This window comes from Pogona vitticeps, chromosome 5, assembly GCF_051106095.1.
Source record: "Pogona vitticeps strain Pit_001003342236 chromosome 5, PviZW2.1, whole genome shotgun sequence".
NCBI classification, from domain to species: domain Eukaryota; kingdom Metazoa; phylum Chordata; class Lepidosauria; order Squamata; family Agamidae; genus Pogona; species Pogona vitticeps.
In genome coordinates, this window is record NC_135787.1 from 102,717,947 (window position 1) to 102,740,768 (window position 22,822).

General features: G+C 40.7%; 1 protein-coding gene across 14 annotated transcripts; it reads right to left on the bottom strand.

Moving 5' to 3' along the window:
• Positions 1-75: 75 nt before the first annotated feature.
• NUP50 (nucleoporin 50) lies at positions 76-22,760 on the bottom strand. 14 transcript variants are annotated; one of them, XM_078394176.1, is made up of 9 exons: positions 22,327-22,760; positions 21,180-21,261; positions 18,094-18,174; positions 14,595-14,678; positions 12,980-13,169; positions 11,443-11,514; positions 9,423-9,501; positions 8,661-8,779; positions 76-4,568 (listed from the first exon to the last, which is right to left on the bottom strand). In XM_078394176.1, exons 3-9 carry the CDS (start codon positions 18,160-18,162, stop codon positions 4,366-4,368), a joined length of 816 nt encoding a protein of 271 aa, XP_078250302.1. In that variant the 5' UTR covers positions 18,163-18,174; positions 21,180-21,261; positions 22,327-22,760; the 3' UTR covers positions 76-4,365. The 14 variants fall into 14 exon arrangements, with proteins under 14 accessions (XP_078250302.1, XP_072856961.1, XP_078250299.1 ...); XM_073000860.2 differs by having other exon boundaries at positions 10,870-11,514; XM_078394173.1 differs by having other exon boundaries at positions 18,094-18,179.
• Positions 22,761-22,822: the final 62 nt, after the last annotated feature.

Consider the following 22,822-nt stretch of genomic DNA (forward strand, 5'->3'; position numbering starts at 1 on the left):
TAACATCAGATGTCCTGATGTCACCGTCTGTCCAACCAAACCAAGGCAGGTGGAATGCCAACATGCACAAATGAGTTAACATCTCCCAATGGTTTATTCACATTTTCATGGACATTTGTACATTTCCTCAGAAAGCACAATTAGCAAATGGCATGAGAAAAAGTTACAAGGCAGCTTTCTGTTAAGATGGTGTTCTGGGCAGCTGGAAAACAAACAAATCTTATTGTTATAGTAAGTGGAAAGATTCATACAGATTGTTCAGGCAGCTATTCATTAAAACTTTGTACATTATTTCCATGCACTATGAAATATATCAAATATTACATCTAAGGTATGCAACTTCTGCTAAAAATAATTTAAGGCATTTGAACAGAACAGTCTTCAGAGTTTGTGTTTTTTAAAGGTTACATGATGTTGCAAAAGGAAGCTAAAGTATGATCTGAACTCAATTTTTCTTGCGTAGCTACTGGTGTCCAGATTATATTTTGATTCAGATTGAAAATACAGCAAATGTAGCCAGATATCCTGGCACCCAAATCATTTACTTCATGAAATGTCTGCACAAAAGTTGTAGGACAACAAATCTTTCAAATTATTTTTTAAAAAGATAGTACTCTCCCCCAACTATATATACCCCACCAGTTCTGCTCTAGTTTTCCTTTTATTAATAAAGATTCTCTGCCCTTCATCATTCTTGTCTAGACAGAAGATTATAACCAAAGATTAGTCGTGCCCCGCTTTACGATTACCCCACATTACGACAAATCCACTTCACGACGTTTTTGCGATCGCAAAACAATGGTCTAAGTAGGGTTTTTTTGCTTTGCGATGATCGGTTCCTTGCTTCGGGACCGATTCTTCGCAAAATAATGTTTTTTAACAGCTGATCGGCAGCTTCAAAATGGCCGCCGGGTAATTAAAATGGCTCCCCGCTGTGTTTAGGGACAGATTCCTCGCTATACAGGCTGCCGTATGGAGGATCTTTGCTGGACTGAGTTTTTAGCCCATTGGAATGCACTGAATGGTTTTCAATGCGTTTCAATGGGCTTTTTATTTTCGCTTTACGTTTTCGCTTATTTATTTATTTTATTTATTTATTTAATTTATATCCCGCCTATCTAGTCGAATTATCGCCGTTAAGCGAGGCACCACTGTACAACCATTCTGACTCAACATATATCATACTAAACTGTCTTGAGCCACAGCCTGTAGTCTACAGGAACCTCTTCAAACTGACACATTCAATATTCTGTTTCCAACTCCTATCATCTGCAGCCACCGTGGCCATCTAATATAACACATCTGGGAAGCAGCAAGCTGGAGCATGTCGGTCTACATTAGTGGTTCCTAACTTTGGGTTCCAAGATGATGTTGGATTACAGCTCCCAGAAATCCTGGCCAACATAGTCCAAGAACATCTAGAGACCCAAGGTTGGGAACCACTGGTCTAAAGCAAGAGTGGGCAAATTCAAATTAATTTTAAGGAAGTCTTGAGGGATTCACTCCTATGGCTGGTGGATCAAAAGTCCAGGACCATAAATGCTAGCATATTTTACCTTAAAAGTTACTACTGGTACTAATTATGCCTTATGAAGCTTTTTAATATTTTAGAATGGGGAGAACAATGTTCAAAACCTTAAAAAAAGCCCACATGATGGTATTATGGGAAAAATACACTTACCATCTCAGAGAAAACCAAGGCTTAATGAGAGAAGACACTGCGTGTGCAAATAGGCAGTACCTAGCAAGTCATCAGATGAACCTAAAGCTCTCTACTGCTGTTACAAAGCAAAAATGATTTTGTACATTAAGTTGGGAATCTTATGAACACACAACAGAACAGCTTAATCCTATTAAGACTACAAACACCATATCCAGAAGGTGACAAGTGATTAGACTTGTATATTGTGACATCCCTTCATTATACAACACTTACCAAATGGCTTGTTGCAATTAAATTTTTTAAATACAATTATTTAAAGCTATAATTTGTGCATATTTTAACAATAATCCAGTTTTACACAGACCTTTTAACCTATTTCAGGGGAAGCATGTGATTCATGTTTCCAGCTTATAAATGAAGCCTAAGCAGGTGGCCTTCTTTCTTAGGAAATCTGTTTTTATCCGCTTGCCAAAATGTGATTCCTGTAAAAAATCTGCTAGTCTAGACTCTAGATTGCATCTAATGCATCTTTTGCTTCCACCAACCATTTCTGTAGTAAAATCTCTACTTTGGCATATCTGATACCTTGAATGTATGTTTAATTTCCCCAAATGCCACCAGTGTATTAGCTCGATTTGCCTTATTATGCATTATGGACTAGAGAATCCTGTTATGTGTCATGATCAACTGACTTCTAGGACAACAAACTTTTGATTTTGGAGCACCTCTTGCAAACATTTAATGGATGTTGGGAGGACTCACCCATTCTGTTTGTTTCGTTTCTCTTTCTGAAGTTTCAATGTGCACACACTGGATTTCTTAAAGAAACAGCATCACATTTAAGACACAGCTAAGGATATAAGAACACACAGCATATCTTAATAAACTGCTATGTGACTTCTTTACCCTGTAATTAGAGAATTTTTAAACATACGCAGCTGCACTTTTGAAATCAAACAAGTGCAATGTACACAATATATTGGTAATGTTAACAGTCTTAATGTAAAAACTGTGAGATGTGTGTGGGGATAGAACCAGTTATGGGCTTACAAGAAAAAGCAGGCTATTTGCCTTCAAAGAATCTGTTTAGACACAGTACATAGACCTGCCAAGATTTTTAAGACACTTTTTCTTCAAAAGCGAGCAGCTTTAACGAAGCTCTTAACCGTTCAACACAAGCCTCTAATTGCACAACTGAATTCAGCATGTATGTTCCATTTACCCTGCTTCCCCGAAAATAAGACCTAACCTGAAAATAAGCCCTAGTATGATTTTTCAGGATGCTCATAATGTAAGCCCTACCCCAAAAATAAGCCCTAGTTAAGTGAAACCCCACCCTTCACCATTGTACAGCAACCAGAAGATGACATGTCTGTATTTGCATAAATATAATTGTTGTACATTTAAAAAAATCCCCTGAAAATAAGCCCTAAGACATTTTTGGAGCAAAAATTAATATAAGACCCTGTCCTATTTTCGGGGAAACACAGTATTACAATATCGTGTAAGTTACAATTTCTGGTTTCTGTCCCACTTGAAGGCTAGAAGTTTAACCCAGTAGCAACTTCACTGGCAGGGAACTGCTTGCATTTCCGTACAGCTTGTGCGGTACAATTCCTTGCTGGAACATAATTCAAGATATTTCACTGTATGTTTCTGTTCTAGAGGTCCAGCCCTTAAACCTGATACAGGAAGGCACCAATTCATATTTAAAATGGACTCTGGTTCTATAGCATTTCACCTCTTTTCCAGTTTAAAGTACTAATGTATATTAAAGATTCAGATATTTCAAAATTTCGCACAATCATACCCTTTGGACTACTTGTGGTTTTGCTAGTTACTACACTAGTAAGACGCCTTACATAGCATGATACCCAATGTCTGAATGCTGATTTTTTTAAGCATGTGCGCATGTGAATATAGAACAGTTCACATTTCTCTGGCACAAGCCCCCAAACACTAATGGGCACTTTACATGATTTTCAAACCTTAAACCCTGTAACGGGATTTGGCAGAAAACCACGGTGGATCAGAACCACTGAAGTGCCATGAGACTCATCTTCTGACAAAAATTCAGGAGACAAGCTATATCATGTCCAAGAAAAGGGTACAGACCCATAAGCTTCTCCATCAACTGTTTCTCAATGGAATGAGAGAGAGAAAAAATAATGGAATCTTGGTTGTTCCCATAGGAGAGATAGCTATGTAACTGGCCTTGAAGCACAATGATGTGACAATTATTTTTAGGAAAAAAAACCCTGCAGACTAGAGTGTTCTCTTGTAACTGTTCAGCTGTAAATTTTTCTTTCAACAGAATCTGAACAGCAATTTCCCCTTGAGGAAAGTGATCTTTCTTCAAACTTTGGAATAAATCCCAGGTGTTTATGTCCATTCCTTCTTCCTACCTGTATCGTTTGCTTCCTACCAAATTTCTGATATGCAAGTTTTACTGAAATACGGTTTACACATCAGGCATTTCTAACTGGAAGGGAGGAAAGACTGACACTTCTGTTTAGGTTAAAGCTTTTATTGACCTTCTTAGTTTCTTTCCCTCCTCAGGCAAACCCTTCAAAATTCCTAAGATAGTCCTTAGAATGTCAGAGAAGTGAGTTAAAAAGTTACTAGTACAGTCAAGAGGAGAGGGGGGAAAATGAGCAGCAGCAGTTTGGCAAATTTCCCTCATAACATTCAACAGACTAATGTTAGACCTCCTTTTTCTCCAGCAAAATTTTGTGCAACTCATCTGCATCCTCACTTGTTTTTACTCTTATCAAGATAGGAACAGGGTCAGTGGCATTCTTCTCATCAATGGGTGGATTTGGAACACAGACAATAAGAACGTTGTTCTTTCCTGTTCTTGAGCATGGCATCTTAGGTGGCACCAAAATGTTCAGCAATATGTTGCCTGCAGGAGAATGGAGTTAGAAAAACAGCAAGTTACAATGCATTGTATAGCAAGATAAATGCACTTACAAAACACAACTATTTATGAAGCACGATAGAGCAGTAGTTCTCAAACTGAGGTCACCAGATGTTCTTGGGGCTGGCACTCCCAGAAATCCTGATCAGCACATCAAGTGGTGAAGGCTTCTGGGAACTGCAGTCCAAGAACATCTGGGGACCCCAGTTTGAAAACCACTGTGACAGAAGTAGGTTGTGTGAGATACATACAATGAGCAGGGAGAGATGGAACTCAATATGCACAAATAAAATAATAAAATAAATGCTTTTTATTAATTTTGGCAATTTGTTTAGTGCCCTTCTTCAGGAACTATGAAAGACAACACAATTATAGCCATGTTACCTTGATGCATTATCTTTTAATAGCAGACATTATCAAGGTATCTTGCAGAAACTAGCAAAGTAACAACTACAGAAATCTCACATAATCTGCTTCTCAGTTTCACTCTAGATGGCATATGTCAGCTGGCAGTTGCAAATGTATTGGTACTCACATGTTCATTTCTTTGGCTTGTGTTGGAACACATACACACACAACACACAAACCAGAAGTCTGATACAATCCCACACAGAAACCCAAAAATGCACTGGCCAAATTATTGGCACCCTTAACTTGATTAAGCCGCCCAGAGTGGTAGAATATACCAAATGGGCATGATATAAATAAATAAATAAATACATAAATAAATAAAATTGATATTTGGTAGCACCCGGTTTGGAAAAAATAACTGAACTCAATCGCTTCCTGTAACCGTGAATGAAATTCTTACACTTCTTATTGGAATTTTGGACCACTCTTCTTTTGCAAACTGCTCCAGAGCCTTCAGATTTGAAGGATGCTTTCTCCCAAGTACTGTTTTGAGATCTCTCCACAGGTGTTCTATGGCAGCGGTCCCCAACCTTTTTAGCCCCGTAGACCGGCTGGGGAAGGTGGGGCACCCCCCTGCGCAGGCGTATTCTTGTGCAGGCGCTCATGCTCAAAGGAGCAGGGGCACTCGTGCCAGCAAAGGGCAGCGCAGTGCTCAGGTGGCACTCATGCGCATGTGCGAAGGGGTGGGGGAGCACTCATGTGGGTGCAGGTGCGTGCAGGGGCAAACAGGCTGTGTGTGGGTGGGTGCATGCGGGAGTGGGGGGAGATTGTCTCCGCAGCCCAGTCTGGCAGTTAGGGACCTCTGTTCTATGGGATTCAGATCTGGACTCATTGCTGGCCATTTCAGAACTCTCCAGTGATTTTTTTGTAACCACACTTCTGAGTGCTTTTTGAAGTGTGTTTCAGGTCATTATCCTGCTGGAAGACTCATGACCTCTGGTGAAGATGCAGCTTTCTGACACTAGTCACTATGTTGCACCCCAAAATTCTTGGGTAATCATCAAATTTCATGATACCGTTCACACAGTCAAGGCATCCAGTGCCAGAAGCAGCAAAGCAACCCCAAAACATACTTGAACCTCCACCATGTTTGACTGTAGGGACTGTGTTCTTTTCTTTGAATGCCTCATTCTTTTTTGTGTAAACAGTGCCATGATGTCCTTGACCCAAAAGCTCTACTTTTGTCTTATCTGTCCACAGTATATTCTCCCAGAAGGATTGTGGTTTTGTCACACGCCAGTCTTGCTTTTTTATGCCTTTATGTCAGAAGTGTTGTCTTCCTGGGTCTCCTACCATAGTGTCCCTTTTCATTCAGATGGTGATGGATAGTGCGAGCTGACACTGTTATACCCTGCATCTGCAGATCAGCTTGAATTTGTTTGGAAGTTAATCTGGGTTCTGTATCAACCATTCAACCAATCCTTCATTGTAATTTTTCAGTAATTCTGTTCTTCCATTCACTTCCAGGGAGGTTAGCTACAGTGACATGGGCCGTAAACCTCTTGATGATATTGTGCACAGTGGACACAGGAACATTAAGATCTCTGGTGATGGACTTGTAGCCTTGAGACTGTCAATGTTTTTCCACAATTTTTTCTCTCAAATCAGAATTGCAAGGGTGCCAAGATTTTTGGCCATGACTGTATGCAAATAATGAGGGTTCTTGAGAAGCAGGAAAAACTATTTTTGATTTATATCACAGAACGCTAGGATATGCAGCCTTACCATCCAGTTCATTTCTCTTGCTAGTAAAATGTTACTGCCTTTATGAATCACCCATATTACCCCCCCCCCCAAAATAGGAAAAATATTGGGAGTATGCTTTCAGAGTTTTTCACAAAGGCTTTCATGGCCGGGATCTAATGGTTGTTGTGGGTTTTTTGGGCTCTTTCGCCGTGTTCTGAAGGTTGTTCTTCCTAACATTTCACCAGTCTCTGTGGCCGGCATCTTCAGAGGACAGCACTCTGTGCTCTGGACACATCCAGAGCACAGAGTGCTGTCCTCTTCAGATGCCGGCCACAGAGTCTGGTGAAACATTAGGAAGAACAACCTTCAGAACACAGCCAAAGAGCCCGAAAAACCCACAACAACCAATTTTCACATTTACTTTAGAGAACATAAAATACTACACAATTATCTAACAGAAGCATCTTTTTACTATGACCACTGCACTTATCAATATTCCTAAACAATGCATGACCAAGCTTCTTGGAAAGATACACTCTAAGGCAGTGGTCCCCAACCTTGGGCCTCCAGATGTTCTTGGACTACAACTCCCAGAAACCTTCACCACCACCTTTGCTGTCCAGGATTTCTGGGAGTTGAAGTCCAAGAACATCTGGAGGTCCAAGGTTGGAGACCACTGCTCTAAGGCATTTAACCTTCAGCAATAATTAGGCTGTGACATACGCCATTAGATGTCCTTCTAACAACTGAACCAGGAAAACACATTTGAAATTACAGGTCTGTGAAATCTCGCTTTTTTTTTTTTGGCAAGCCACTTTATAAAACAGCAGCACTCCTTTCAATAATTATTTGTGGGTAGTGGATGTAATCCACTTAGATGTAAGATTTCGCTGAAAGGAGAAATAAACTTTTGATTAAGATTAGGAACCGTGGCTCCCTAAAGCAGCCATTCTCAATGGGGGCCCCTGACACATCTGAAGGAACTGGTACATCCAGTGATGTCAGAAATCAGAATGAGAGACTAGGTCTCAGGGTGTATAAAAATAGTAAGAGTCTTTATTCTAGTTTTAAAATTCTCATTTTAAAACTGGAATAAGGACTGTTACTATTTTTCACATTCTGAGATCAAGTCTCTCATTCTGATTTATGATATTTGAAAGGCGGGCAGACAGTAAGGTCACTGTGTCCAACCCCTGGCTTAATGCAGTAATCCAAATCAAAGTGTATCTGATAGATAGTTGTCTAATTTCTCTTGAATGCTTTCAGCATTGGCGTGCTCACCACCTTCCAAGGTAATTGGCTCCATTGTCATACTGCTCTAACAATTAGGACGTTTTCCTAATATTCAACTGAAATCTGACTTCCCGTAATTTCAGCCTATTACTATGTGTACTGCACTCTGGAATGACTGAGAACAGATCACACCCCTTCTCTGTATGACAGAGATACTTGCAAGCATTTGAAAAATGTTTTCAGTCCGTAGGGCGTAGGTCATTCCCTGTCTTACTACCAGAGATTCTTTAAGATGGAAAATCTGCCAATTCCTTCACTAATTCTCTAATAACATCGGCTACTATTTCCCAAAACGGGCTAGACTGCGACTGAAAACATTCCAGCTATATTGTTTCCATTGAGGTATGTAAAAACCAGTGAGACACAAGTTCTTGAAATCCTGTGGCCTAATATTCCACAGAAGAAAAGAGTGCATGCCAATGCTGTTTTGCATCAAGATTCCAGACTTATTAACCCTCTGCAAAGTACTCTACCAGTAAATGCAGCTAATCCTACTTGGGAGGTATATCAGAACACAGCTGCACACTGCTTACTTGAGGGAACAATTTTGGGGCTACAAATGCAGATATAACTGTAAAAAAATGCCAAACATCTGGAGTGTTAGAAGGGAAAAAGTCTTTGGCTTTGAAGAGGCGGTTTACAGCAAGTTTACAGAGCTAGTTCTAAGAAATGTGACATATGACATACCCAAATTAGTATCTGCTCGTACTAAAAGCTGAGTCTTCTCATTGCCAGCATTTTTTAAGTGTAGTGTTCCCACTCCTTTTTCTTTAAACTCATTATCTTTCTTGTAGAAGATTTTGCATCTGAAAAAATGCAGTTTAGAACATGTTCAGATAGGCAGAAATACATTTCACAGGGACAGGTTATCCCTCAAATGGCTCACCTACTTGCTGCACCAGCATGCAAACAAATTGTTTAAACATATGCTGAACTGTCCAGATGAAGAGTTAATTGCCGGTGATCTTTTGAACATGGTCCAATAGCATGTTGAGATGCTTTACCACTTAAGTTAAATAACCGTCAATACAACTAGCATAAAAACATAAAGAGACTTCAGAGTTGTTCTGAAGCCCAATGCAATATGTAGACTATGAAATTTAAGGAATTTTCAACATTCGTTGTTTTATCACAAAAAGAAAAAGGACCATAGGCACTTGGATAAGTCTAAACAGATATCTGGAGCTCAACATAACACTTTTTCCTAAACTAAAGACCAGCACATGCAGTGGAATCTATCAGTCAAGATACATGCTTAAGTATGGAAAAAAAAGATAAACAGTATCTTAAGGCAGTTAAAGCTACTCTTTTTCTGAAGCAAACTGCTGAAGATTCTCACTTACACACACACACACACACACACACACAAATATGCAGAAATCCATTCCTAATTACTTATTGTACAGTAAGTACATAAACACAATAACAATTTCAAAGGACATAGCTCACTTCTTTGAGTAGTAGGCATCTTCCTCCTTTACTTCGTTAATGACTACTTTTGGTGGCTCCTCTTCTTCATCATCACCCCCTGTGAGGAACAAAATATTTTATTTGTTATGTACTTTCAGTTGAATTTGACTTATGGTAACCCCAACAGGGTAGATTTTCAAAGTACGTGATAAGTGGTTTTAACAGCACAATTACTCCGGTGACTTTCTATAGCCAAGCAGGGATTTGAACCCAGGTCTCCTGAGTCATAACCCATCACTCTATCTACCAGGATACACTAGTAGCTCATGAAAGATTAGATGATTATTAAACTTCACTTTTGTCTTGGTAGTTTCTTCATAAATAGGTATTCTTCAAGCAAAGCCATGTTGATGATAAAGCAAAATTAGAAATATTAGATAACAGATAATCTTTTCAACTCACACTAATTAAACAGTGCATTTCCCACACTAATAATAGTTCAATGGCTAGAATCCTAATGGTTTTCATGTGGAACTTGATACAGCTAACTGACAACGTGCCATGGTACATACTTGCTGCACTACTGGGTGTGTGACAAGACAGACAAGTTAGACACACCCTAGCATCTCAACAATTAGCCACAAATAAGTTGTGGCAAGTGATACAAATCTTATGCAAATAGCGAAGAGATTCTTCATTTTACACCTTCAATATTTTGAAAACAATAGCTTATAACCTTTCTAAATCACATTTCCTATTAAATTAACTGCCCGCAAACTTGATGGTTTTCTATGGGGCTTACATGTATTTAATTTTACAGATTTTTCCCATAATACAAAAAGCAAAATAATTATAATTGCACAGCTGCCCTATCTCTTACACTGAAAAGAGTATAACATACAACCATGCATTTACCCCTCTCTTCCTAACTGGCATAGAATACATTGCAAAATGTGTAAAATACAAAAACATTCACAGGATTTTGTTGACCCTGGAAACCAGCCTTTACTTATAGTCACCAGTAGCATCCCTGGAATCTGAAGAAAATTCTGGAAAAAGGCCACATTTTCAGTTTTTCACTTTATATCAGGCTTTGGGGACAAAGATGAAACAACAGATTCTGGAAGTTTCTCTGTCTCTCTACACTGAGAGGCAAAAGGGATCCCTAATCCAAACTCTTGACATACACTGCAGAATTCAGTAGAGGGGAAGAGGACTGCCATAGTGGCCATTTTGTCTTCAAACTGTCAGATTTCGCAGAAGGGACCTCTCTTTATCCTAGCCAATCAGACACATGCATTCACCTGAGGGATATATGATTGCCACTATCCATATTGTAATCCCCCTTGTAGTCCCTACAAATTTCAAAACTGCAAATGTTTAACTGCTGATGGGTATAATCCAGTATGTTGTAGAAGTCTCATCAGAAATTTCAGTGGAAGGTGATTTGCATCCTCTTTTCAATTTCTAAAGTATATTTATTTACCTTTATCCTCAGTGCCACCGCTTTCTGCCTGGGTATCTATTGCACTGCTGGAAAATGAAGGAATAATCTTGCCTTGGTTTACATCTTTTCCAAATAATCCTGCACTTCCAGAGAATGAGAAACTGGGCAATGGACCAGAATTCACACCAGAGTTGTCAAGACTCTTGCTAAAAGTGAATGAGACAGTTGATGTAGACTCTAGTTTTGGTTCTGCTTTCTTTTCTGATTCAGTTTTCTTCCCCAATGTATCTTCAGATTTGTTGTTAAAGAAAAATGTTGAACCTTGCTGAAGATTTGCACTCCCAAACACAGAGGCAGGCTGAGCTCCAGTTGCCTTGTTATTGTCATATTCGGAGCTATTGTCACTACTGATTCCACGTTGTTCTATTTCAGCCAAATACTTCTCATAGTCTCGGAAGATCGGTGTCAGGTCACAAAGCGGATTGGCATTTACATGTTTTACTATCCAGTCACGCACGGAACAGTTCAGAGCCGCTAACTGTTTATGGTAAACATCAGAGCTGTACGTTTTATTTTGAGTGAAACTGGATGACAATGGCTGTTGGCTCTCACCATTTGCTTCCATACTTGCAGGCTTCTTCTCAGCCACAGTACTATTCATTGAAACACCAGACATCACAGAGCCTATTAGAAAGAAATGTAGCTTTTGAGCTTGATTAAGAGCGGCAAAAGTATGGATCCTACAACAATGGAATGACATGTCCAAAATCAAATTCTTCCTGCAGACATTATATCAATCCTACTACCAGAAATATTTTCAAATATAAACAAAAAACTTGCAGAGTATAACAGCTTGGATTTACTTCTACACCATTATTTACCATCCTAGGATGATCTACTTAGCCTATGTGACTAATCTTTCATCTCTACTTTATATCCTTCAGCTATTCAAGACTACAATATTTTTAGCTTTTCTTCAAACAAAAACCATGGACATTAATCACTGATTTCATGCAAGAATACTAGTTGAAACACTGTTTCGTGTGTTATGCCACATAAGGTTGATGACATTATCAGTCACTGCTATTTTTCAGAAATTTAAGACACATACACCTGTCTTGCAGCCCCCAATGACTTCCTGGTGACAAAAGGGTTTCCATAGGAGCTGGCAACTTTCAGGAAAGAAATTGAAAAAATGGAACAAGCCTTCAGTCACTATCTTGTTTAGCAATCACTATCTTTTGTTTCCAGAAACTTGTTGCAGTTGATCCTGAGCTTATTTGGAAATAAAACCTACTTTGTTTAAAACGACTTGATTCCAAATAAGTGGAATAACAACAGAATTGCAACCCTGGCTTTCAAACTGCTGATTATGTTCAATATCTTTGCAAATCTCTCTTGCATAAGTAGACATAATTCAGCAGTGCAAAAGGAATTGGGGCAAAATGGCCAGAATGTTTAGACTATGATCTTATAGTAACAAGAAGGCTCTATGCAGTTGAAAGCCGAATAACTTTTAGCATGTAACAAATCATTATGTAAACTTGTTTAAGAAATTATTAAATTCAAAATAAATTGATTTTCCTAATTTTAATCGTCCACCGCAACAAAGAAGTGCCATGAAAGGAAGAATAAAAACCACTACATTCTTGGCATCCTAATTCCGGGCAGCTATAAATGCAGGAGTGGAAACAACTATGTGCCTCTTGCCAAACTATGGAAGTTTACACTGTGTTCTTCAACCAATGAAACTGAAGAACCTCTATAGCACTGACCCAGTATTTGCATCGCATAACCTTTATAAGAACGTAAACTCTCATGTACTATGTTATCATTTTAGTTGTCCTGCACACTCAAAATAAAATGAAAAATAAATAAATGAGACAAGAGCTGCAGCCTTTCTCCATCTCAGTCTTGCCATTCCCCTGTCCTTTTATGCAAAAGCTTTCAGCTGAAGTTATCACAGAAGAAACTGGAATTGCAAAGCTTACACTCTGCCAGCAAGCTACTAACAGCTTTCTTCTCCATGTGGCCCACATTCAACCAAATCTTTCAACTCCCATTTTAACCACTTGGCACACTTCTAAAGTTATTGTTCAAAGAAATATTAAGGCTATTTCTGTAGCATACACAATTGGGGTGAACTTACTGAATGTAGTCTGGGTTTCAGCACCTGTTCTTAAGTTGGTGAATGAAGAATTATATGTAATGCTGCTGCTGCCATTGGATAGTCCTCCTAAAGGCTTAGTTCCGGTACCATTGCCAAAGCCAGAAAATCCACCACCTCCAGAGGGTAAAACGAAACCTTTAAACCCTTTAAAAGCTCCACCACTCTCGGACTGAAAGAAAATATAGGTAAGTTACTATCACCTGGCAACGCAGTGACCTGAAAGTCAGTCTTATGCATGTTTACTCAGTCTTCCCAAACCTTACTAAACTCTTCCCAAATAAGCACAACACAGTTATCTTATTTATTCACATCAGACATATTTACACAGAACTCCTAAGACCATGCAAGCTGGATAGGAACTGCATCTACCTGGTTCCTCCTGTAAGCATGAGCTAGACAACGCACTATGAACACTCCATCCAAACTGGGACTCGTAACTTGCCACTCAGCAGAGAGCTAGGAAGTAGAAGCCAGTGACCAACTCTGTCTTCACATTATAGAGTCAGAAATGAGGAATCCTCGTCTGGATGCAGAAATAAATTGTTGCTTTCTGTTTAATTTGGCTACTTTCACTGGCACAAGCAAGAACAACTGGGAATGTCCATGGGTATTCTGCTCATGAATTATTTGAATCTCTGCTCTTGTGTTACTCTGAACTTAGCCACTGTACTATAAATATTCTTGAGGACCTACAGAACAATCTGAACCAAAGATAGGCTTTGGCCAATTACAAAAAGTCAATTACAAATGACAAAATACAAGGGCAACTTTTAAACTGAAGTTACAATTAAAATCCATCCCTCTTTCTCTATAGTACAGGCACAAAATTGCCTTTATCAATTAAAAAAATCAACTTATTATTTCTGTTCATGTGCCTCAAAAAACTCATCACACACACAAAAAATCATCACACACAAATAATTCTGCCTCACTTCCCCTGTGTGAATTTTCTGGGGCAGTCTTCTCCAACTTGGTGTCCCCCAGATAATGAGCATTTAATTCTCAGCCTTCCAGCCAGCACAGGAAGCACCAGGTTAGCAATTCAGATATTCACAAATTCAGATATGCAATACGCACTGAAACTTAATATTTGGGCTTAGCAAATGAGTTGCTATAAAAGACACTCTCTCCTGGTATCTAACCCCCCCCCCCAAAATTAAGAGAATAATTATTTGTAATATTGGTGATTCCCCCCCCCCATCCATCAAACTATGCTCCCCTTTGGGGCTATTCCAATATAATACAAACTTCTGAGATACAAGTCACTTCAAACAGAAACGTTTAAACTTCTATCAAGCATTGTCCAGCCATTTCAGTTACATAATCAATTGAATTTATATAGCAGATTCCCAACCTTGGATCCCCAGATGTTCTTGTATTAGAGCTCCCAGAAATCCTGGCTCAGTGAAGGCTACTGGGATTTGCAGTCCAAGATCTGGGGACTCAAGGTGGAGAACCACTGCTATATAGCATTGCTCAGTACTTGTGTACCTATTATGTAGGCACCAGATATCATTTTAGTTTTAAACAATATAAATAGCCTAGAAGGCTATGAATTAGGATGTTTATTTTAACGTTACTTGTATTTCTGTACCTCAAGAACCACATTTCTGCGCTTTGCCTTTTTAATAGCTCTGTTCTTCAACACATCTTCACTGGCAACTGAAAAAGTTCCCACCTGCAAATGATATCATATTCTTAGAAAGGGCAAACTATTTGGAGAAGATACTAAATAGATGTCAGAAGGATCGTGCACACCACCCAGACTTTTCAGGACTCCTCTCCATTTCTGATCACCTATCCATCCCACAAACTCCCAAAATAGTAAATCTTCAAATATGCCACTTAAAAGTGCAATAACAACAACCACTGTATAAATTCATAGCAGGTTTACTTAATTTTCTCAGTAAACTTAGGTTTACTTGCATCAGGTAAGTATGAGACTGTAGTATGAATGTGCTCTCCTGGGGGTAGACAGGGCCTACAAGGGGAAGCCCTCCCCTGGTAGGCCTGATCTACCCCCTGGGAAAGCTTGAAGGTGGCGATCGGCGGTGCCCCCCCGGAGGTCTCCCATGGTGGAGGGGAAGCCCTAGAAGACCTCCAAAGGCGGCGACGGGGGACCCCTGGGAGGCTTCAGACTGGTAAGGTGCTGCTTTTCTTCTTTAAAAAAAGTTGTTCTGGGTGGGTTTTGGAGGGTAGGTTTGGGCTGTGGGGGTATGTTTCTGTGCTTTGTTGTTTGTTTTTTGGTGATTTTTTTTTTGCAGGCCCAGCGTGGGACTTGCAGTGTTTTATTTTTAATTTTTTTTGTGTGTATATTTTTTTCTTCGGCCGGAACGGATTAATCAGTTTTCAATGATTCCTATGGGAAATGCTGCTTAGACTTAAGAACGTTTTGACTTACAGCCACCGTTACAATACAGATTAAGTTCTTAAATCAAGGCACCACTGTATTGCAAGTCTCATGCGGAGGACTCTCAGCTGTAAATTAAGATATGAAAAGAGATGGGTGGGAAGTATGAATCTTTAGTCGCTTGGTGACTTCTTAGCTGTTGCTGCTGAGAAAGCTTCTCTGAGTCCATTTTAATTTATATTTATTCCCCACTGGCCTGTTATTGGAACTGGTACTACACTTTTAAAAAAATTGCTGCTGTTCCTTTACTTTTGAATTACTTTCTATATTGCTTGGATTCCCTCCAAGGATCGTCTTTTTATTTTATTGATTTTTTGGAGTTTATTCCGGTTTCCTTTATTGTTGCCTAGAATGCCAGCCTGCTCTTGACCTGGTGGACTGCAGCCTCCACTGCTTGGCTGAAGTCATCAAAGTGGTAGAGCTGTCTCCCTAGTCACCCACATTTTTGGGGGTTTGATTACAGCACCATTACTGAGTGTGTTTTTCTGATAAGATGATGATTTCTCTTTCTTATTTGTACTGTTTCTTGCTGGTAAATTTATAAGGATGATGACATGATGATGAATATGAACTTTAATTTATTGTTAGTGCCTGCCCATGTCTGTAGATGATTTTTTTCCTCTCCTGTACTGTATTGCATTGTTGCCCACTTTTGAAGTAGACGATTTGTTGCCTTGTCCCCGCTTTTTTCAGACTAGGTTTGAGGGTTCTGTGGGACTTAATTGACTCTATCACCAGAAACCAGAATGGAAAAACTGAACTGAAAAACCCAAAAGATTCTACTAGTTCCAGGTCTACCAAAAGGACATGTACTTAAAAAAACTCAGACCAAAAGAGGAGCCCAGCCCAAGAACAAAAGCGAATCAAAAATTCTCCCATGCATATCCCTAGATATTATTACTCAATTTCATCTATCGTATTTGTATCTGAAATTTCACAAACTATATACAGTGGTGCCCCGCTTAACGATTACCCCACTCCATGACAAATCCGCTTTACAACAATGTTTTTGCGATTGCTTTTGCGACCGCAAAATGTTTAAATAGGAAAAAACGCTTGACGATGATCGTTCCCTGCTTTGGGAACAGATTTTTTTTGCTTTATGACGATCTAAAAACAGCTGATCGTCAGGTTTCAAAATGGCCACCCGCTGTGCAAAAATGGCTCCCTGCTGTTTTCAGGGCTGATTTTTCACTTAACAGGCCGCCCTATGGAGGATCTTCACTGGACGATGAGGTATTTCGCCCATTGGAAAGCATTAACTGGTTTTTAATGCGTTTCAATGGGGTTTTCCCCCCACTTGATGACAATTTCGTTCCACAGCGATTTTGCTGGAACGGATTATTGTCGTCAAGCGGGGCACCACTGTATTTTCCAACTCTATTAGGAATGGCTATACTTAAGTTCAAGTAGAATTTGATGAACAGGATTACCGTGTTTCCCTGAAAATAAGACAGGGTCTTACAGTGGTGCCTCGCTTAACGAGCGCCCCGTTGAGCAATTAAATCGCTTAACGAGGGGCTCTGGGCCATCGCTGGAGCATTCGCTCAGCGATGGCCCCTATGGCGTTTTTTCGCTTTGCGATATTCGCTAAGCGATTCGCTTAGTGAATATCTCATAACGAAGCGGGGGAGAACAGCTGATCGGCGGTTCCAAAATGGCCGCTGGAAGGTCCACGCCGCATTTTCGCGCCCTGCCCTCGCTTACCGAGGGCGCGAAAATGGCGGCGCTATGGAGGAAGATCGCTTAACGGTGAGTTTTAAAGCCATAGGAACGCATTGAACAAAGTTCAATGCGTTTCTATTGCTTTTTTATTTCCGTTTAGCGATGTTTCGCTATAGCGAAGGTTAATCCGGAACGGATTAACCTCGCTATGCGAGGCACCACTGTATATTGATTTTTGCTCCAAAAAAGCATTAGGGCTTATTTTCAGAGGATGATTTATTATTTTCATGTACAACATTCTACATTTATTCAAATACAGTCATGTCATTTTCTGGTTGCTGCATAATGGTGGAGGGCAGGTTTTCACTTAACTGGGGCTTATTTTGGGGGTAGAACTTATATTACGAGCATCCTGAAAAAATCATACTAGGGCTTATTTTCAGGTTAGGTCTTATTTTTGGGGAAACAGGGTAGAAATAATCCTGCCTATTCACATTTTAAAGAGTTCTGAAGAATGTATTTTATATCAAAGATTAAAGTTATATTGCTTAAAGATGTTCAATTCCATGACAAAATGTTTTGACTAGCCAAAAACTCAACCTTATACTACAGCTGTGAAAGAGGCCATCACTGAAAAATGTAGCAATACCCAGGGAATTTCAAGACTTTTCTATTCAACTCCCTTCATAAGACACCAATAATCTTTCTTTATATAAAATTTGAACAGTAAAATTGCTACATACTGTACAAGTAACATGTTATCTCTTAGAGTAAATTAAAGATCCCATATATTTGAACATGTTTTTTTCAACAGCAGTCCTGCTCCAGATTCTTTGTAAATACAAGAAAGGAAGAACTGGCTGTCTGGCTGCAATTTGATCTAAGAGATTTATAGTTTACTAGCTGTACAGAACTGCCATACTAATAAATATGATAGTTTATACTTGCAAAATCTTTCTATTCATTTTGTTACCAACTACTCCATTCATTACTAAAAGCAGCACATAGCATTATTTACCTCCTCAGTTTCTTCTTCTTGATCCCAATTCCTGTCAGTCAATTCCTTTTCTGCCACTCTTTTAGCCATTTTTCAACACTACTGTACTGGAACAAAAACAGTAATCAACTGCAATTCAGATTAATGTTCTTTAAATAGTTTGTAAAAATCAGAAAAGTGTTACCAGGTATCAAATAAAAATTCAATGCCACATTATGAAACACCAGCCTACTGTCTACTAGAAACAGATTACAGTGGTGCCTCGCTTAACGAGTGCACTGTTTAACGAAAAATCCGTATAGCGATCCCTTTTTGGGGATCGCTATACAGATCAGCCCCAATCGCCACACTCGCTTTGCGACGATTGGGGCTCCGGCGGCCATTTTGGAGCTGCCGAACAGCTGATCGGCGGCTCCAAAATGGCCGCCGGACGCGAAAACATCGCTGGAGGGGTAAGTTTGCACACTTATTGGAACGCATTAAACTAAGTTTAATGCGTTCCAATAGGTTTTACTTACCCGCACAGCGATGTTTTCGTATAGCGAAGGTTAATCCGGAACGGATTAACCTCGCTATACGGGGCACCACTGTATATATCAGTTCTTCCATCCACAATTAAACTTTCTTCTCCACTCCAAAATTAAGTATTAAAGCATTTTATTGTGGCACAATTTTTCAGAGACTTAATGCCCACTTCATAACCTACCTAAAAATATATCCTCTGATAGCTTATAATAAGACTGTAAGTCTCCTTGAAGATAGGAAGGCCTGGCGTGCTCTGGTCCATGAGGTCACAAAGAGTCGGACATGACTTAACGACTAAACAACAACAAAGTCTCCTTACTTTGATAAACTAACTTAACTCTTTTTACTGGGAGATAACTCCCAGTTTATGATAAAGTCCTAAGGCAGAGGTGACAAACACTGTTTGATCCATGGTGGAAAGCTATCACCATGTCACATATACACACCTTTACATCTCCACAGCAATCAACTGGACAGCGATACCAACTGTGAGGAGACGTTTAAACTTCCAGTCTCCATTTACACAACGCTCAGCCAACTGGGAAAGGTGGCCAGCTGGAAACCCAGAGACTGTGATATTTTTTCCCAATTTCCAGCAGACTGCCTTTCCTCTCAATGTACTGAGAATTTATTTGTCAATTTAGCTGTAAAATTAGTACTAGAATTCTCTCTCATCATGGCTCTTAAATTATTATTCTAAAGTAAGTAATAATGTCTTCAGCTGTTATTGGCCACTAACTTTTTGCTGAGTTCTGCCAATGCAGAGGGAATGATGTCATTAGCAAATCTGCTGCTAAGTTTTTTTTTTTTATTTCAGTGTTCATGCAACTTCATCTCATTGTGCACAAGTCACATACACCCCAAAATAAAAAACGGAGTACTTTAGTGTCCATCTGCCACTGTGGATAATGACACTGCTGCTATGCTAGGAGAGATATACAAGAGGATACTGACCATTGTGATCAGCCACTGTGCTTAACTTGCATACATCATAGGCAGCACCTCATGAGCTGCAAGGTACATGTGTATCACAACACCCAGGAGCTCAGGTAATGGAGGATAACGCCCAATGCCACCATAAATATGTTCATTTCTAAGGTACCAATAGATTATATTTGCTAAAATGTATTAACCATACACTGAAAGGGGAAATTTTATTGATTTCAAATTTGTTTCATGTGTTTACCATTTATCGCAGTCAGCTGCACTGGGTGCTACATACAGAAAAGATGGAATAGGAATTGAAAAACAAATAATAAAACTCTGAAACTCTTGTTTCCATTCCACAGGAAAATGGTTACAAAAGAAGCAGGGATACATACCTTGACAAATCAAATAAAATTGTACCAGCCACTTGTTCAAACATTAGATGATTAAGCATCACTCTTGGACTTACTTATTACAATAACTACCAACTATCTGCTGAACTACAGAACTAGAGATGAGCATGAAGTACTTTGTGTCTCTTTGTCATAAGTCATCTGTGTGGCAATACAGTTGCCACATGTTCCCTGACCCCCACCCCAGCTGGCACACACTGCTTCTTCCCTCCCTGTTGCAAGATCTTCCTCCTCCGGCAGCTGGTCACTTAGACTAGGAGGTGGGGCAGGGATTCCTGCAGTGCTGCCTTTGAGTGGCCAGCTACCGGAAGAGGCAGAGAAGGGAAGTCAGAGCTCCTGCCCAGACTGGAAGATCAAGTGATGGGGAGGGAAGGAGCAATGCTGGTGAGTGGGGGTGTCGGCAGGGAACACACAGCAGAAGGGGCATGAAGTACAGAACCATAAACAAGCACTTTCTGATCTTGTTATTTATTTTGGGATACCTGGTACATTTCAAATATGGTAGTTGCAGCCCTTATACATGGGTGATGGCCTAACAGTGGCCTGCAAACAGGAGAGCATCCTTTAGGTAAAGGAAGCCTCTAGTTCTCCAGATGTTTCCACAGTTCTATACCATTAGCTATGCTAGCTGACATTTCTGGAATGAAACTCCCAAAACATCTAGAGGGTCAAAGATTCCTCACCTTTGTTGAGGGTTCTAAGTCAGCAGAAGTTGCCATTACTATAATCTGTTCCCCAGCAAACTTTTAAGATAGGGCAGCATAAACAGAAAAAACTGGTGAGGTGGGGCAACTTTACAAAGGTATTCTTCATAGTCATATCTGAAACTGGATTTAAAATTACTTCTCTGAGATGAAAACAAAATGCTATAACTTTGCAGACATCACAATTTACCAGTAATCTACTTATTTCCCAAGACAAGGTCTTGAGAGTAATGAGAAAAACAATGTCTCTAAACATGGACAGTATAACTGGCCACACATATAGGATAAGGCAGAATAGCTTTGGAGTCTGAGATTGTGACTAAGAGCCTAACTGCAATCCAACTATAACAACTACATTTTTTATTATGACCTTGGTGTATCTAGAGGTGAAGTAACACACTGAAATTGAACCAAACAGAAGTATATACATACAACACTTTTAGATACTCCTTATGGAAGCCACACACACCCCAGGTCCTGTTTATCCACCTGTTTATCCAACCCCGGTTCGTAGAGAAAGCCTTCCAAGTACACATACCTTTGACTTCAGGCATCACACTTAAAGGAGAGATTAAGCACTGTTCATGCAGCACCGGCACAAATCTTCACATGGGAACATGCTGCAGAGAGTAAATAAAGACATGAGTATCAGAACAAATGCTGAGAGCTATAAGGTACCCATTATATCATGCTGTGGTGGCCTTATTTGACACTAGTCCTATATGGCTAACAGGTCACAGTACTTAGCTTTTCAAGAGGCTTAAATTTCCTTTCTGCCTTTTCTACACATCAAGAACCTTATTTTGATTTATCTTTTTTGCTGCTTCTAACAGACCGATGGGCAAAATGTGGTCCTGCGTAGATGATACTGGAAGGCAGCTCTCTTAAGCCAGCAGAGCCAACAGTGATGTCCAACAACATCTGGAAGACCACAGACACTCAACTCTGTGCTAGTGATACAGGAACGACATCAGAAAAGCAGAACATGATAATCCTAATAACCATCCCATCCACATTTTCTGTTTAACTCCTTCTCTCCGTAGTTCGTCTCCGTCTCTTGTTGCTGATGCTTCAGGATGGCCCCTTTCATCCCTTTCCTTTCCTGCCTCCTCCCAATTTTTCACTCCACGTGCCGATCCTTGGCCCGAGTGGGGGATACTCTGCTCCCACTCCCCCCCCAACACCTCCATTAGTTCCCCGCCCCCCTAAACCGTTTTCTCCGTCTGCTTAAGACCGGAAGGAATCTAGGAACCCAGGCAGAGCCTGGATTCAGTCTTTTTAGAATGGCGGCTGACCTAACCACTCGAACCGGCTGTCTCGTCACACACCACCGCCGGCCCGTCAGGCAAGCGGTTGCCGAGACGGGCCGACCTCCCTTCCCCCGCCAAGGCCGAGCCCGGAAGGCGGCGCCAGAGCTGCCGAGTTCCTGCTTGGTGCCGGCATTTCCCGGAGAAGGGAGGGAAGGGCCGCCCCGCTTTCCCCGCCAAGGGTCCCCAGAAGCATCCCGCCTCTCGCCGCCGCCCGACAGACAGACACTTGCCGCAGGGGACCGCCGAAGCACCGCTGCTTTCGTGCCCACGGGCTGCCCTCCCCGGCTCGTAGAGAAAGACGCTCGCCGCCCCCTCTCCTCCGCTCTCCGAGTGTGAGTTCGCGAAGCCAAGGCACTTCCGCTTCCCGCTCCTTACCTTTCCTGAGCCGGGAGGCGGAACTTCCGCCGCCGGCCTTCATTCAGAACGTTAAGTTCCCCCTAAGGACTTGGCCGCTTCTTGGTGCTGGGGGGGGGGGGGGTCCTCTCTTTACGGGGCGCTTCTCTGATTTCTTACCTCAAGGAAAAAGGAAGGGAGGTCTCCCTTGTTTCCCCTTCAATTTAAATCTTGGGTTTCTTTTTAAAATACCCTCATTTTTTTCTTCATTTATGCGACGTTTAAGGAAACCATTCCCAAACGGTTACAATTAAAAGAAATGGCCTCCCCGGTTTCTGTGGGGAAAGCGGGACAATAGCCGCCGTGCCAGGGGGAGGTGTAGAAAAGGGAAACGGGGCGCGGGGAGAGGAGAAACGGCCTCCCCGCCCAACGCGAGGGCCGGGAGGACGGCGGGGTTTTTTCGGCGGGACGTTATGGGGCGCTTCGCCCGCCAACGCAGCCGCGTGAGGCAACGGTTTTCGAAGGCGCGGTTGTCTCG